The 17,774-nt window shown below is 34.2% G+C and overlaps 1 protein-coding gene across 8 annotated transcripts in view; it reads left to right on the forward strand.

The window, feature by feature from the left end:
* Dmd (dystrophin) overlaps positions 1-17,774 on the forward strand; it is a 2,621,826-nt gene that overhangs the window by 1,247,424 nt on the left and 1,356,628 nt on the right. For all 8 annotated transcript variants that reach the window (XM_029534042.1, XM_029534043.1, XM_029534037.1 and 5 more), the window contains exons 14-16: positions 6,153-6,254; positions 6,350-6,457; positions 13,879-14,058. In XM_029534042.1, the coding sequence (XP_029389902.1) occupies positions 6,153-6,254; positions 6,350-6,457; positions 13,879-14,058 (390 nt within the window). The remainder of the gene's footprint in view (positions 1-6,152; positions 6,255-6,349; positions 6,458-13,878; positions 14,059-17,774) is intronic.

The following is a 17,774-nucleotide window of genomic DNA, read 5'->3' on the forward strand; positions in this document are numbered from 1 at the left end:
CTTCTTTAGGCCTTCAAATTAACCACAAATTACTGGTAGGATGGTTATATAGAAAAGAAGAAAAAAAAAGATTTCTATGACAGTAATCAGGGTTGATAGTTGCACTGGTCATATTCATCTCTGAGATAATGAGCCTGAAAGTTAAGGAGTGCCTACTGCAAAAAGTTCTGAACTGTAAGGATCAGTAAAATGTCTGCTTGCCACAGAATCTCTGAGAATGCCATGAATGCTGCAAAGAAATTTTCATGGTGGCATGATCCTTACTTTCTGCTATCCCTGTTGACCAGACCTGACAGAGCTCAACACTACAGAGTTTATTAAGCTGTCAAACAACATTAAATTGCACCATGCAAGCAGTAGCAGCAGTAAGAAGAATGAAGTGGCCTTTCTGGATGTATTTATTAGCACTTCATAAAATTTGCAACGAAAATAATATACAGACGGGAATGGTCTGTGACACAAAGCACATGATTCTGTTGCTACATTTTCAGCATACTCACCAAGCCAAAATATCATTAACAAATCTGACAGTTATATTTACCAATTAAAAAATAAATCCCACTAAAAAGTAAACAGTCTATCAAAAGAGGCAAGCATTTTCTGATTTTTCATATTATTCAACCAATGTGCAGTTGTAATGTCAAATACATCTTAGATCATGTTATAATATTATGCTTAAAAGTTTTGTCAAGCTAGTTAATTAAATAAGTCTTTTGTTAAATCTTGTCACACGTTCATTAAAAACAATGTGAAAAACTCAAAAATATATAGAAAAAAACTTGAGAGATTTGATATTTCTACAACTGTTGATTTGCTCAAAGTTGAAGTTATATCTTTTATGTTGACTCTTTTGTTGAATGAATGGATTCATGAAAGAGCTGAATGGACTTGAGGTCAAATCCCAGACATCTAGTATAGTGACTTTCATACTCCTAGACTGATTAATTAACGTGTCAGCCTCCTCATCTGTATTGTGCAGCCTATAGAGGAAAATCAAGGGATGTATGTGTGTCTGTGTGTGTGTGTGTGTGTGTGTCTGTGTGTGTGTGTGTTGATCATATGTTGAGAAACATAAGATGTGCCTTTACTCACTTTCAGTTAATACCATGTAAAAAACTTCAAAATTCGGAACAAAATCAGAAAACTGTCAAAACATGACTCAAGAAGATTGCTGCATTTCTTCCTTTTTAATGGTTTAATTTTCTTTCTTTTAATAAGTAACTTGATATGATTTCTGTTTTACCACTGGTGAGCTGGAGTTGCTTATATTTGTAAGTGCATGCTTACTTATCAAGTGAAAATTAGTATTCAAGATATAAGCGAGCTTTCAGTGTGCCCATTACACACACAATTCATTTAGCTGGGTGGTGTATTGCCAAGTCTTCCAGTGAAATAAAAGGAGATAGACTGCTTGCTGCCTTTCTCTTTCATGAGACCCACTCCTTTGTAACTGCTCCATTATGTGGTCCATGGCATATTAGTGTTTCTTTTTTAGTGTGCATATGCCTAGCAATACTTTATTTCTTAGTGCCAAACACACCAGGCACAATTTAGCACTCTCAGTCTATCACAGACATCCAGGATATCAAGGATTGCTGTGCTTAAGTTTTACTCCCCAGGCTTGTCAAATTCGTATGAATTTCACTTATGCAAATGTTATTCAGTGACCAGTTTTCACATGTGCTTTGAAAAACCAACTTAACCCAACAAAGGATTTCAGATAGCAAATGTTCTCAATTTGTATATCAATATAAAATGTGGATAAAATGGGAGGGAAAACTCTTACCCACTGTGAATCTGAGCATAGAATCTGTAAAAGTAAAGGAACTGAAATTACTGTGGCTGAGTCCATATGAGAATATAAATAGAACTTAATTTCATTTTCCTCTTTCATGCAATGTTATGGTTTACTGCTTTTGCATTTATATTTGTGTTGACATTGTTTATCTACCACCAAAGATGTATGCATCATTTCTAAAACTTCAAGGGATTTCTAAAACTTCAAGCGAACCTCAGAGAAATACCAAGTAAATATATATTATTTTCCTCTAGAGACAGTTTCAATTCTCTTACAGTTATTACTAAAAAATTATTTAGCACTGCATCACCAACCAGGCAACTTACACCAGCTGATATGAGGCCCCCAACATATGTACAGCAGAGGACTGTCAGGTCTGTGTTCATTCTGAGATTATGCACCTAACCCTCAATAGATTGGAGGCCCCAGGAAGTGGGGTGGTCTGGTTGGGTGAGGGGTGGGGACAACCAATTGGAGACATGGAGGCTGGAAGGAGGTTTGGGATGTGGAACAGTCATGGACCAGGAGGGGAATAAAATCTGGACTATCCAGAGACTACCCCATCTGGGGATCCATCCCATCATCAGCCGCCAAACCCAGATACTAATGCACATCCCAGCAAGATTCTGCTGAAGGGACCCTGATATAGCGGCCTCTTGTGAGGCTATGCCAGTGCCTGGCAAACACAGAAGTGGATGCTCACAGTCAGCTAGTGGATGGAGCACAGGGCCCCCAATGGAGGAGCTAGAGAAAGTACCCAAGGAGCTGAAGGGGGCTGCAACCCTGTAGGTGGAACAACAATATGAACTAACCAGTACCCCCTGAGCTCGTGTCTCTAGCTGCATATGTAGCAGAAGATGGCCTAATTGGCCATCATTGGGAAGAGAGGCCCCTTGGTCTTGTAAACTTTATATGACCCAGCACAGGGGAAGGTCAGGGCCAAGAAGTGGAAGTGGGTGGGTAGGGGAGCAGGGGCAGGGAGGGTATAGGGAACTTTCGGTATAGCATTTGAAATGTAAATAAAGAAAATAATAATAATAAAAAAGAATGTAAAAAATATGGAGTGTAAATAAATGGAGAAAAATTATAAACTAAAAAAAATAAAGTAAATAGAATATACACAAAAAATTATTTAGCTTCCTGCCCATACTGTTTGTCCAAATTATTTATGCTTGCCTAATATGTTGGTTACACTCATACAAGCAATGACAGAAATAAATGATTTTGATAGATTCTATACCTGACTGATAATCTACACACTGCTTAATTGCAACATGTGAGTTTTAATGAAGGTCAATATTTTAAATCAGTGAACAGATAAATCTATAAATCTATAAATTTATGCAATATATACATATACTTATGCATAAACTGTTGGAGAAATCTATCTTTGGCTATCTTTGGATTAATGATGAGTCACTTTATTGAGCATTTACAAAGAATAAGAGAGATTTAAGCCATGGGATGTCCTATTAAACATATTTAAATTATAGAATTCAAGACTAAACATCATTTTACAATGTCTCCTAAGCATTTCTAGGACAAAAAGAGCAAAATAGTCAATCACAAGGAACTCACACAAGAGTTAAAGGAAAAGCCATGTTTAAGCAAAATCTGATAATTTGTGATGCTGTCATATGTTTTTGAGGGTGAAACACTGTACGGTGAATAATGTTTTAAATTTTAAGTTTTAAAAAAGTTTAAATGAGTTTGCTTTATAATTATTGTGAATCAGTATAACTGATATATAATTAGTTAGTTTTCCATAAATTCATAATAGAAAAATATCCCAGAGTCTATGTTAATATATTTAATGGATTGTCATATTGTTGAACATGGAAGAAGCCAAAGATCAAGAATACTGGGCAAATTTTGTTAGTCCAAGTTTCAGGGGACTTCTATATTCCTGTGTCTTTATATGATCTCTGTTCTATGTGTACATGCCTGATCTTTCTTTGAAGAATTCCTTTTCTTTGAAGATAAAAGTTGTAGTGATTTAGAGTCAACTCATGTAAAGCTATTTTATATTAATTTTTGCTTTAATGGGGATCTTGAAAAATACTGACTCATCTTGAGCTAAGGTGCATTATAATGTTTCAACTCAAATTTTGAAGAATAGTTCAGTTCATATCTTTAATGTGTTATATTTGGTGTAGTCTGTTTTCATCAAAAGTTTACTAAATTCATAAATAAAGTGGAAGATATCAACTTTAAGTTAGGTATTATGTAAGTCAAAACTACAGGAGTGAGTTATCACTTCAATTGTTATTTGAACATAAATACTTCTTTAAAATAGTTGTCATAAGTAGTTCAGTTAGGTACCTAAAAGAATATTTAATTCTCAGTATTTTAGAATTCACAAAACTACAACAAAGTGTTTAATATATATTTCTTAACTTTTAAAATATATTCAATATTTGTAGGCCATCTGGATTATGAAATTCTTCATGGGACTATGTATTAAATAAACTTTCCTACTAAAATTAATAAACCCAACATTAATTTATAAAGCTATAACTTGAAAATGCTCCTTCATCCTATCTTTGTTTTTGTAACACTACAAACATAAGTAAAGAACTGGTCACTATTTTTACTAAAACAATTTAAATGGGTCTTAAGAGTAAACATACTTTGGAAAAACATTATTAGTTAAAATAATCATAACCTACAAAAACCTTAAGGCTTCCTTGTAATAATTGGTTAAAGAAGTTGAAGTCATTGATTTAAGTTTGTATTGTATTGCTTTTTCAGTGATACGGTTTCTATTATCAACAAATGTGATTCAAAAGGAGTTGACTAACAATAAAAAGATGATGGCAATAAAATTTTATTGACATTTCTTAAGGAAAATCTGAAAACTCACTTGCAACTGAATAGCTATAATAATATAGAAAAACATTTACTGTTTACTGCTTCCTTATAAATCGAATTTCCACTAAAAAATAACAGTATATGAAACAACTTTAAAAGTATTTAGAACCTAAAGTCTCATACCAATAGGTACATTTTTATGGTATTATTTACTTTTTCAATGTTTGATTCATATAATAATATTTATTATTATTACTTTAATTTTTCCATATCCCAGCAGTTTCCTTCCTTCTGGTCCTTACTTGCACATTTCCTCATCTCACTGCTCCTGCCCCCTGTCACCAAGAGGATGTTATCATCCATCCCCCACATACACTAAGCCTCCCCACTCCCTGGGGCCTCAAGTCTCTTGAGGGTTAAGTGCATCTTCTCTCACTAAGGCCAGACCAAGTAATCCTCTGATGTATATGTGTCTGGGGCCTCATATCAGCTGGTGTATGCTGCTTGGTTGGTGACTCAGTGTCTGGGAGATTTCAGGGGTCCAGGTTAGTTGAAACTGATGGTCTTCCTATGGGGTTGACCTCAGTTTCTTACAGTTTTTCATTAACTCAACCATAGGGGTACCGGGCTTCTGTCCATTGGTTGGGTTTAAGTATCTGTATCTGTCTCTTTCAGCTCCTTGCTAGGCCACTCAGAAGGCAGTCATGTTAGGCTCCTTATCTGTAAGCACACCATAGCATCATTAATATTACCAGGTCTTGGAGCCTCCCCATGAGATGGATCCCAATTGGGCCTGTCACTGGACCTCCTCAGTCTGTTCTCCATTTTTGTCCCTGCAGTTCTTTTGGCCAGGAACAATTCTGGGTCAGAGTTTTGACTGTGGGATGGCAACCCCATCCCTCCACTTAATACCCTTCTTTTCTACTGGAGGTAGACTCTATAAGTTCCCTGTCACCACTGTTGGACATTTCATCTAAGATCCCTCACTATGAGTTCTGAGAATCTCCCACCTCTCAGGTCTCTGGTACATTCTAGAGAGTTCCCCCTACCTCCTAACTGCAGAGGTTGCCTGTTTCCATTCTTTCTGCTGGCTCACAGATTAGCCCTTTACTTTAAAGGGTATATTTTCAGGTATAAGTGGGACTTTTATTTTCGATATTCTCATTGGAAACTTTTTCTGTCTTTCTATTGACACATATGACTGTAAATCTACATGGAGTCTTAGTGTAATATCTGGATATGCTTTATATTGTGTATTGATCTTTAGGAGTCTCCATTTTATATTTTTATTTTATACTTATAGATACATGCAAAAAAATGGTTGCACAACTGCATTATATTGATTTTAAATATCTCTGCTCTTAAATGAAAGGTGGAAGAATGACTGGATTAATCTGAAAGTATATAAAAGGCACAGTACTTACCTTATGAGCTGAAACAGGAAAGCTATTCTTTACAGGAGATTCAAAAATGATATTCCTGCCATTCTAAATGAGACTGTGTTGAAATTGTTTGATAATGTGATTGATTCTCTCATCCTCAGGTACTGGGAGATCGATGGGCAGATATCTGCAGATGGACTGAAGACCGCTGGATTATTTTACAAGACATTCTTCTAAAATGGCAGCGTTTTACTGAAGAACAGGTGTGTAATTGTAGGAGGAAATTACTGAAGAGGTGTTAAATTGGACAAGTAAAATAAGGATCTATTTTAAATAATTCCTTTTCAATCTTTTTCAGTGCCTTTTTAGTACATGGCTTTCAGAGAAAGAAGATGCAATGAAGAACATTCAAACAAGTGGCTTTAAGGATCAAAATGAAATGGTGTCAAGTCTTCAAAAAATATCTGTAAGTATATTTTGCTTTCAATCATTTTTCAAATTCAATAATGCATAAAATTTTTATTTAACTTTACATATTCTATATTATCTTAAATCACTTATTCATTGTTTATGTTTAGATTATAGATTATTCACAGATGGTATATTGGTGTTTTTCTAAATCAAACATGCAAACCTATCGTTATACATTTATATTATCTTTAAGAAAAATATTCTATAGTTATACGCAAAGTAAAATTTCAGTTAAAATTTAAAAGTAATACCAGGAAGCAATTGTTTGCTTTCCATATAAATTTCAAACAACATATTTTAAGCAATAAACTTAAAGGTGAACCTCAGAGTAATATATATGAAGAACACAACACATTGATCCTCCCATCTATGGGGATGAACATTAATTTGTCAAATAAAAATCAAATAACTTTAGATGGTAAACAAACTTCTCAGTTAGGATACTGTATTCCAAGACTAGGTATCTTAATAGTAGAGTGAAGAAGGAAGTACCTGAGTGAAAAGAGTGGTAATTTAGATGCATATAAGTTAAGAATCATATAATATCTACTTGTCAGTATATTCTCCAGACACCCAGAAATTGATACTTTAGTTAATTCATTGAGTATCAGAGAGATTGGGCAGTGTAAAATAATAAATGAGAGTAGCATAAATTCAAGCAAAATGTATAGTAAAGACAGAAGAAAAATAATTCTTAATAAATGGATCAAACAATTAGACTTCAAGGGTTTAAGGAGAAGCAAGAAAATTGCATTATAAGGGGCAGGAGTGGTCTGTGAATATACCTAAGGTGATAGTGATTACCTAGTAAGCAGGAATTCCTCTCTTAAATCCTCAGCACCTGTAAACTGGGCATGTTGGCATACACCTGTAAGCACTACACTTCAGAGGTAGAGGAAGGGGCATGAGGATTTCAAGCTTACACTTTACTACATAATGAGAGTTCCAGGTCAATCTTGAATACATGGGATCTTGTTTCAAAAGAAAATGAAAAAATAAGTATTATAAAGAGAAGTAGAGTGGTTTACACTGTCATTGTTCACCAAGAGAGAAGGGTCGCTTCAGCAGAAACTTGCTGACATGAGCATTAGTATCTAGGTTTGGTGGCTGATGATGGGATGGATTCCCGGATGGGGTAGTCTCTGGATATTTCATCCTTTCATCTTAGGTCTAAATTTTGTCTCTATACCTATATCCTTTCATGGATATTTTGTTCCTTATCCTAAGGAGGAATCAATTATCCACAAGATGGTCTTCCTTCTTGGTTTTCTTGTGTTTTGCAAAATGTATCTTGGGTGTTCTAAGTTTCTGGGCTATTATCTGCTCGCTTATCAGTGAGTGCATATCTAGTGACTTCTTTTGTGATTGGGTTACCTCACTAAGGATGATATCCTCCAGATACATCCATTTGCCCCAAAATTTCATAAATTCATTGTTTTAATAGCTGAGTAGTACTCCATTGTGTAAATGTACCACATTTTCTGTATCCATTCCTCTATTGAGAGACATCTGGGTTCTTTCCAGCTTCTGGCCATTATAAATAAGGCTGCTATGAACATAGTGGAACATGTGTCCTTATAACCAGTTGGAAGATCTTCTGGGTATTGAACTAACCAGTACCCCCTGAGCTCGAGTCTCTAGCTGCACATGTAGCAGAAGATGGCCTAATTGGCCATCATTGGGAAGAGAGGCCCCTTGGTCTTGCAAACTTTATATGACCCAGCATAGGGGAATGCCAGGGCTAAGAAGTGGGAGTTGGTGGGTAGGGGAGCAGGGGTGGGGGGAGGGTATAGGGAACTTTCAGGATAGCATTTGAAATGTAAATAAAGAAAATATCTAATAAAAATTAAAAGAGAGAGAGAGAGAGAGAGAGAGAGAGAGAGAGAGAGAGAGAGAGAGAGAAAGAGAAAGAGAAAGTATGGAGCTGAGATTGAAGGAAAGGCTATCTAGAGACTTCCCCACCTGAGAATCCATCCCATATACAGTCACCCAATGCAGACAGTATTGTGGATGCCAAGAAATGCATGCTGACATAGGTCTGATACAGCTGTCTCCTAAGAGACTCTGCCAGAGCCTGAAAAATCCAGAGGCAGATGCTCACAGCCAAATGGATCCCAATGGAGGAGTTAGAGAAAGGACTGAAGGAGCTGAAAGGGTTTGCAGACCCCTAGGAAGAACAACAATATAAACTAACCAATACCCCCAGAGCTTCCAGGGACTAAACTAACAACTAAAGAGTACATATGGAGGGATCCACAGCTCCAGCTACATATGTTGCAGAGGATGGTCTTGCTGGACATCGATGGGAAGAGAGGCCCTTAGTCCTGTGAAGGCGTGATGCCCCAATATAGGGGAATGAGAGGGCAGAAAGGCAGGAGTTGGTGGGTGGGTGGGGAGAACTCCTTCATAGAACCAGGATGAGGAGGGATGGGATGGGGGTTTCCAGGTGGGAAACTGGGAAAGGGGATAACATTTGAAATGTAAATAAAGAAAATAACCAATAAAAATAATTTAAAGAAAGATCATATGATAACAGAGCACCTGGAAGAGATTTTTTGAAAGTCATATACAGAATGTACCATATTCCAGAATATTAAAAATTTATTTTGTTGATAATAGAAACATAATTCTAATACCTAGTACTAGATACTATCAATATCCTTGATTAGATTTTTCCAATCAATAAAGTCGTTAGGAAACAATACAGTGACAAAGTCCAAATATCATAAAACTGATTGAATCTACAATCTAATTACATGTTGATAGTTCTTTTGAATCGGCTAGCTAGTTTATTTTAGTAGTAGAAATTGAGATCTAAGAAAGAATAGACATGACATATAGCAGTTATCATTTAATATTAGTGTCTGTGTTAAAATGGGCACTATATCATCTAGACTCATGTTGAGGCTTATCACACTATTTCCAAAATCCCCATCGCATTTGATTTATTTTAAACAAATAGCTTTAATTCCAAACTGTCATTTCCAACAATCAAATGCTACTATGTGATATTTTTGTGAATAAAAGTCTTTTCTAAACCCAGAGCCATAAAAATTCTGTCTTATGAAGTCTCAATATTTTTCAGTATGATTAAAATTCATATTATATCACCATAGTTATGAAAAAAGTGAAAATATGTTTTGTATAAGTCTTACCATTTGATAATTTAAGCCAATTAACAAATCCTGACAGCTGGTGTCGAATTTGAGGTAAAATTCCCCTGCTGACTCAGACAGTGAATAAGAATTTAATGTTCATTACAATATGTCATAATCTGAGACCCAAAGCAGGTACCATCTGTTTCCAGTTCCTACTACATGCCTAGGTATAGATTACATGTTCTAAAATTATATTTAATTTATAATAAGTATAATTTATTTTGAAATAGCATCATTAATAACCAGTGTAATTTTGAACACTTTTTGTTAGGATTGTTATCTGAGAAATTTGGTATTTCATTTCTTTACAATCTGATATATGTATTTTTATTCATATTTTTCTCATCACAAGATTGAAGATTATAGAGAGGAGAAATTTTATCCTTTATGAAGTGAATTCTATTACTTATAAAATTGTAAAACTTATCCAAAGTGAGCACGTATCAAGAAGAATTTGGGTTTTGGATTCTGTTGCTGTTTGTCAGGGAAGAATAACATTGGGAAAAATATGGAGATGTAAGCGTATGCCATATAAAGTTTCCACAAAAAAATTGTACTCATTTGTCCTGTCATACCAAATGACAGGAATGCCATACATATAAAAGTCTCTGTGGAAAGTCCTGTTTTATCATGATTTGATTGGTTCCCTGATTGTAACTCCTCTGATGCCTCTCATGAATTCATCTTAATAGAATAAATGCTTTCAAAAAGTTGTTTCAGCATGACTTCCAACGTTTGTATTCTTGTAAATAGAAAAATCTTTGATTCTTCCCAGATGTATTGACTTGTATATTCTTAAGAGAGGTCCCAGAAATCTGTATTTTATTCCACATGATCCTAATATTCTCTGAAGTTGAGCAACTCTCTAATCAGCCAAACTACTTTAGTACAGGAATTGATGATTGAAATGGAGTGGGCTATTTCATATATTTTGATAAATCCCTGCAGAAAAAAATAGATACATTATTCAGTCTCTCCAGTATAAGAGAAATTATGTTGGCATTATTCTCCTGTGCACACTCCAGATGAGAAAAGAGGGTGAAGGTTTCCTGTACCTTTTGTAATTGTATATCCCATTTCAAATTCAATTCATCTTCTAACCTTGACCAAGTAGAACCCGTCTACTATTGTCTTACCAAATAGCATAATCTGACACTTTTTTATATTTACTACTTATTAAACCTGATTTATTTACTGGGGCTTCCTGTTCACTTTAAAGGCAGGTCCAGGTGCCAGGTTTTTATGAAAAATGAAATGTTTATCTTCTTTTCTTGGCCCAACCTTTTGTAAGTTTTCCAGAGGTTTTTTGTTTTTTTTTGTTTGTTTGTTTGTTTGTTTTTTGTGTGTGTGTGTCCTGAACATTTAAAAAAATGTACTTGTATCTGCACATAAATTTATGTGCATATAAATGCACATGCCACAGTTTGCATGTGGTGATTAAGGTCAAACTTTGTGAAGTTGCTTATTTCTATTTTATGTGTACTTTGTAGGTTGAGTTCAGATTCTCAACTCTTCCTCAACATTTTAGTACTCTTATGTGTCTTTAGCATTTACAGACTTAGCCTAAACTCCTGATTTATAAGAACTTGTTTGCTTCTAATAATTAGGGGAAATTGAACCACAGTTATTTAGGATATGCACATCAGACTAAAAATTAAAATGGCATCCAAGACTACCACGTAGAAGGAAGAGTTAAGACCATGTTAAGCTCTAGGATATCATAGTTCACATAGTGAGTTATAGGCCAAGACAAAATCGGGAAGCCCTGAGTATAAAATCCAAATGCATTCACATAGAGAGATAAGTGTAGTAACCATATACACCAAAAAGTGAGTTCAAGTATCCACAGGAGAATACCATACTTAATGACTAAATGCATCTGGTATTGCTACAAAGTTATTTTCACTCCAACTGCTAATTATAGAGAAAGAGTCCTTTCCAAAAAGGAAGTCTTCTCTTAAGACAAGGAGGAAAGGGGAAGGTGGGGAAACAGAGAGAGACAGGAAAAGAAGAAGAAATTGAGTCTAAACAACTAATTTGCCATAGGAATTGTAGTTATGTTTATTTACGAAGAAACAAGTTATATTTTCTTTTTCTCAAAGATTAAAGAAGAATTAAAAGCTGTATGTATAGGAATGGAAGGTACACTCACTATTGAAGCTAAATATGTAATATATTTATTTCTAACACAGAATTCTTTAAGCATCAATTTCAGATTTCCCTTACAAAATGTTTCCATAACATTGCATATTTAGCTTCAATACTAGGTGCACTTCTGATCTCTATATACAAGGCTACTTAAAATTCTTCCTTAAGCTTTAGGAAAAATAAGCCAATGGTGAGTCTGTTTACATCTTTTTACTTCAAATGCATGAACATGTGTCATTCATCTTTTCAAAAAGAAATAAAAATGAAAAATAAGAACATGTCATAATATTAAAACCACATAGTTTCTTAAAAATTAAATACCTGCCAAAAGTTAAGAGAAAACAAGGAAGGTGAGACTTCCTCCACAAAGGAATTGAATGAACTTAGAGTAGAATTCAAATTTGGCTTTCAGTTTCAGGTAGGCAGTATAAAGTATGGTTTTACAACTAGTGTAAGTATGTACTTAAATTTCATGGTAAGGTAGCATGTGATTTAAAAAAAAACAAATTCACTAATTCTATGTATGACAGCACTATGACATTTTTATTTTTGATATTAATTTAGTTTATCTATCAATTCATGTTTTAGACTACATCAGTTGTCCAATGGAGAAAATAGTGATTCATGAGCCAAAATATAAATGAACTATACAACATGCACTTCTGAAAAATATGGCATGATGGCTGCAACCTATACTTCACCAAGTGAAACAGTTTTTAACAAAAGGGCAAACAAATTTTAGGAGATAGAACATTCTGTACTTCATAGCTATTAATGCAGGTGGTGTGCCAATTAAGTGGCTCAAAAAGTACATTGTGAGAGATTATAACGACTACTCTCTGTGGATGACACTTTAGTTCATGAACATTTGGCACATCAGTTTTATGATAATTTCTTGGGCCATATGTAATGTTAATTGTTCTTAAATATGCTTGGGTTTGTTTTAGAAAGATATCATATGTTAGTTTATATTCACTATATTTGCAGCCTCTAGAAGAAAGAATAGCGTTAGTAAAGGTCTATAAAATGATTTTATCCTCCCCCCCTTTTCTGTGTTTACAAGCAAAGGTACAGCCTAGCGTTTGGTGACTAGAAAGCTGTATCCTCTGTATCAAGGGTGACCTTAGTCAATAACCTACTGCCTTGACATAAGTCACTTTGTTTATCTATTCCAAAGCAACTCAAGGGCAAGCATAACCTCCCTCAACAATTCTGAAAGTATGAAAGGTACAAAAGTTATTAATATGACACAAAAGACTTTAGAAAATAATCACAAACATTCTGAAGGATTACATTCATATTCAGTGACTTAGTTCCTTTATTTAATTGGGTTTAAAAGAACTTTGGAAACATTTATTCAAAGACTGAGAGTCTGATGTAATGATAGAGTGCATGCTTAATATATACAAGATGTGTGTTCAATTTTTAGGGCCAAATGCACACACACACACACACACACACACACACACACACACACACAAAACCAGTAAAGAGCAAATAATTATGCAAACAGCCACATTTTTATTGAATGATGGTTACTACAAACAAACATTAATATCAGGAAACCATGGAACAATACACTTTTCTACTAACATATAGAAGTATCAAAATTATGATGAAAAGATAAAAAACAATACTTCTGTTTTGTCTAAATGTACATAGCATTCTCAAATCGGATGATACCTTAACCATTCATGTTTTCTACATTCAACAATGATTCTGTCAAATAATATTATTCATTTGAATTTGATCAGAAATTTTGAAATTCTGATGTGTCCAAGATCCGTGAATCCTACCTTGAAATGTTTTTTTAAAATTATGTGCATGTTGAATTCCTTTTGGAGTGACTGTGTCTTTTTATTTGACATTCCTTCAACTATGTTAAAGTGAGCCTTTACATATCTTGTCTACATCTGATGTATTGTTTTTAGTCTTCCCCCATATAAGAGAGTGCATCAAGATTATAATTTTCTACTTGGAGTTATATCAACATTTGATACTGTATAGCTACATTTCTCAGCTATACAAAGAAGCAAACACAATTAAAGGAGATTGAATTATAATATTTTAAAACCTAGAATTAATTTCATGCTTATTCTTATTTTAACAGACTTTAAAAATAGATCTAGAAAAGAAAAAAACAACCATGGAAAAACTAAGTTCACTCAATAAAGATCTGCTTTCAGCACTGAAAAATAAATCAGTGACTCAAAAGATGGAAATCTGGATGGAAAACTTCGCACAGCGTTGGGATAATTTAACCCAAAAACTTGAAAAGAGTTCAGCACAAGTAAGTGATATTAATTCTTATATTGCAAATTATGTTGAAGATACTTGAAAACTACATTAAGACAAAAATACAGTGATTTCCCCCAAAGTATACAACTAGTTTAGCCCTTTCCCCATGTTTGATTGATCTAAAAATATGGTTTCCTCGCTTACCCTGGTATAGGAAAATTGTGAAGAGGCATGTGTATGAGTACGAAATGAATAAACTCATTGCTGTCGTTGGTTCTTCAGGAATGGAAAACTGTATGATGGAGTAATTAAACAAAGTACTATGGAACTGTATCATCACTGTCTATATTTTTAACATGGATTTGGAGAACCATGAAGTACTAGACTACCTCAGTTTATACTTGACCAAAAATTGAAATTTAGAAAATAATGAATTGCCTATTCAAAATTATTAACAGGAGTAAGACTAGGTTGTAAGTCTTCAACTTCTCCACCAAGTTCTATTTTAGTGTAATAGCTGTGGCTAAGTTATAAAAACATAAAACTAATATTAGGAAAAATAACTACACCACATTTTACACATAGACTTTTGGAAGTATAACATTGCTAACATCTGTTTTTTGTTTTTTGTTTTTTAGCTTTATCCTATAACAGCAATATGGCTAAGCAGCTCATTTATTCATGCCTTTGTTTTTCCTTAAAAAGTTTCCCAAATCATATAATCACAGAGTCAATTTAAATCTTTGTTAAGGGTTACTAATTTAAAGGAACATACAAAGAAAGGAAACACACAGAAAGAACACACAGAAAGGAAAGTTAAAGATAGGAACAAAGAAATAGCAACTTCTATATGAAAGTTAAGTGTTTATCTAACCTCAAATTTAGTTTGATCAAAATTGTATAAGAGTACTAAGAAAAAATATATTTAAGACTAATATTGAAGAGATCCCCTAAAATTTTTACATATTTTCTGTTACAGGGCAAGTAAACATGTTTCATAAATAATTCACACTCAGTGTATTATTGTGGAGAAATGAGTTTTTAAGTGATTGCTGTGAGAATGAGCAAAACTTGGTAATAGGCAAAACTCATTACTGAGAACTAAGATATAGGATTGTGATGGAGATTACAGCAAAGGAGATTGTGATAACATAAAGAACATCAAGTAGCTATGAACTTAACTGCTTTTAAAGTCACAGATTTGAGTTATTTTAACCTGAAGAAGCCATTCCATGGTAAATGATAAAAATATCAAAGGGTTTGGGTGGACCTAAGCTTTGAGGGCTATTCTTTTGCATTTTAAAGTTAGCTTTGTGGGGGATGGGATAGGGGATTTTCAGAGAGAAAACTGGGAAAAGGATAACATTTGAAATGTAAATAAAGAAAATATCTAATAAAAAATGAACGACAAAATTAAAATACCTGAATGTAAGCTAGAATGCTAAACTTGATGAAAAGGCAGTCTAGGAAAATAGAAATACTTTCTGGTCCAAAATGTTCAAGAATAGTAATTCTTTTTTGTATGATTACTTACAATGGAAAAGGAGTACAAAAGACACATACCTTAGATTGACTTCTAAGAACTTCCAATGGTTACATCTTCAACAAATGCTTTTATAAATGTGTATGCTGAGATGCACAGTTTTCTAAACATCATGATCCTAATGAATATATTGTTATCTTGATTTTAATTATGAAATATAATTAACATTTCTCTATAGTTAATAAAGGAAACTAAATGTAGTTTAACTGATTTGAAAAGTTACCACAGTCATTTAACCGAAATAATTTATACTCTGGGACAGATAAGTGGCTTAAGTGCTTTATAATTAATATTGTAGGTTACACTAAAACTTGAATATCTGATGATTTGATATAAGAATATAGCTACCCAGAGAAATTGTAAATGTTTTCAGACATTTTTTTCCCCAAACTAACATTCTCCCTTGGAAGAAGAAAATTGCTATGACTCATATATTTTGATGTCATGATTTGTTTATTTTCTATGCAGTTAATGGCCATTTTTTGAAATAATTTCAGTTGTGAGCAGAAATATCCTAAAGATAAAAGTAAAGCAATTTGAATTCCTCTGTCCTTGAATATGACAGTTTATGTTCATGCTGTGTATGTCTGTGTCTACATTCAATATTTAGGCTGAGTTAATTCTTGCCTTCATTTATTCTCACAAAGAAAAAAATGAGACTGTGTATGCATGTGGTATGTCATTTCATGTTTTTTGTGACAGTTTAACACTTTTTATAGTCACATAGGTAACTCAAGTCATGACTGGACCTAAACCATTTTTTTCAGTGTACCAACAATACAAATGGGAAAATAAGGGCTGGAAAGATGCTACTATAGAGGGTCCACATTTGGTTCTGAGTACTAATATTAGGAAGCTCTTAATTTCCTGTAGACTGTGGATGCATGTGCTGTACTTAGAGTTGCTTAGCTACTGCCTTTTATAAGAATTTTAATTTAAAATATTTAAAACACTTTTTTGTTTATAACAACTTATTGGCTTTGGAAAGTTTCCAAAAGAAACAATCTGAAACTACTAATTTAAATACATACATATATATATATATATATATATATATATATATATATATGTATATATATATATATATATATATATATATATATATAGCCAGTAAAATTAAATTATTTAGGTAACTTCACTTATTTTAAGATCCCATCTTAATTAAATATATGGGTTAGCCACAATGGATTTTAGTGCACCGTTTGGGTAATTATGTATGTTAAAGATTTTCTTAGAAAAAAATGTGATGTTAGACCTTAAGTTTCTTTGAAAATTAAGTATCATTTTGATGTCCTCAATGAAAATCAGTATTTGACAATGGCTTTGGATATCAGTACAGTCTGTCTTGAATTTCTCTTTCATTACCTACCATAATTGAAATCATTATAAATACTAAAATTTGATTATGACTGAGTTAATACATGCAATATTTTATTTACTTATTAAATAAAAATTAAGTCAAAATGATCTCTGTAGCAAACTTCCAGTCTTTAATGTCTGTGGTGTATGTTCTTTTGGTTAAAATTCTATATAAATGTCCCGCGCTATCATCTCGCCAGCAAGAACGCACGCGGACACCAGGATCCTTCTGCAGCACAGCATTTATTGCATCTTGAAGAGGAAGACCACAAGGCCCCCCCCCGCGAGCAACTCCCTATATAGTCCCCAAGGCTGCGTGTCCACGTCTAATTGGTTGCTTACTCATGATCTCACTGTTAGGCCCCAGGGTGGGCAAAGACTTGGTGTGAAACCCATTTGCACCTGCGCACATTGGTTCTTTACCCGAAATACACGGGCGGTGGCCAGTGGTAGCCAGCGCCATCTTGTAATGGTGTTACATGGCTTCCCACACTCCCCCTTTTTTGTTTGATTAATCAAGATGGAATAAAGATAGACCTCCTTAGGACACCTTATCGCGTGCAATGAGATAAGACTCAGCGATGTGCAAAGGCTCTCCTGAGGCTCCTTAGGACACCTTATCGCGTGCAATGAGATAAGACTCAGCGATGTGCAAAGGCTGTCCTGAGTAGCCGAGCCTCACTCATCCCAGTGCAATATGTAATCAAAAACCCGTGGGGTGCGAGAGCTGAGGACTCAAATGCCTTCTATTTATGTAAGTTCAAGGGCTGTTTGAGAGTGTTGAGTGTCACTCGTCCCAGTGCAATAGGCAGCAAGGCCTGTGGGGTGCAGGAGCTAACAACTCAACAGGTCATACTATTCTATAG

Source organism: Mus pahari, chromosome X (genome assembly GCF_900095145.1).
Source record: "Mus pahari chromosome X, PAHARI_EIJ_v1.1, whole genome shotgun sequence".
Taxonomy (NCBI): Eukaryota; Metazoa; Chordata; class Mammalia; order Rodentia; family Muridae; genus Mus; species Mus pahari.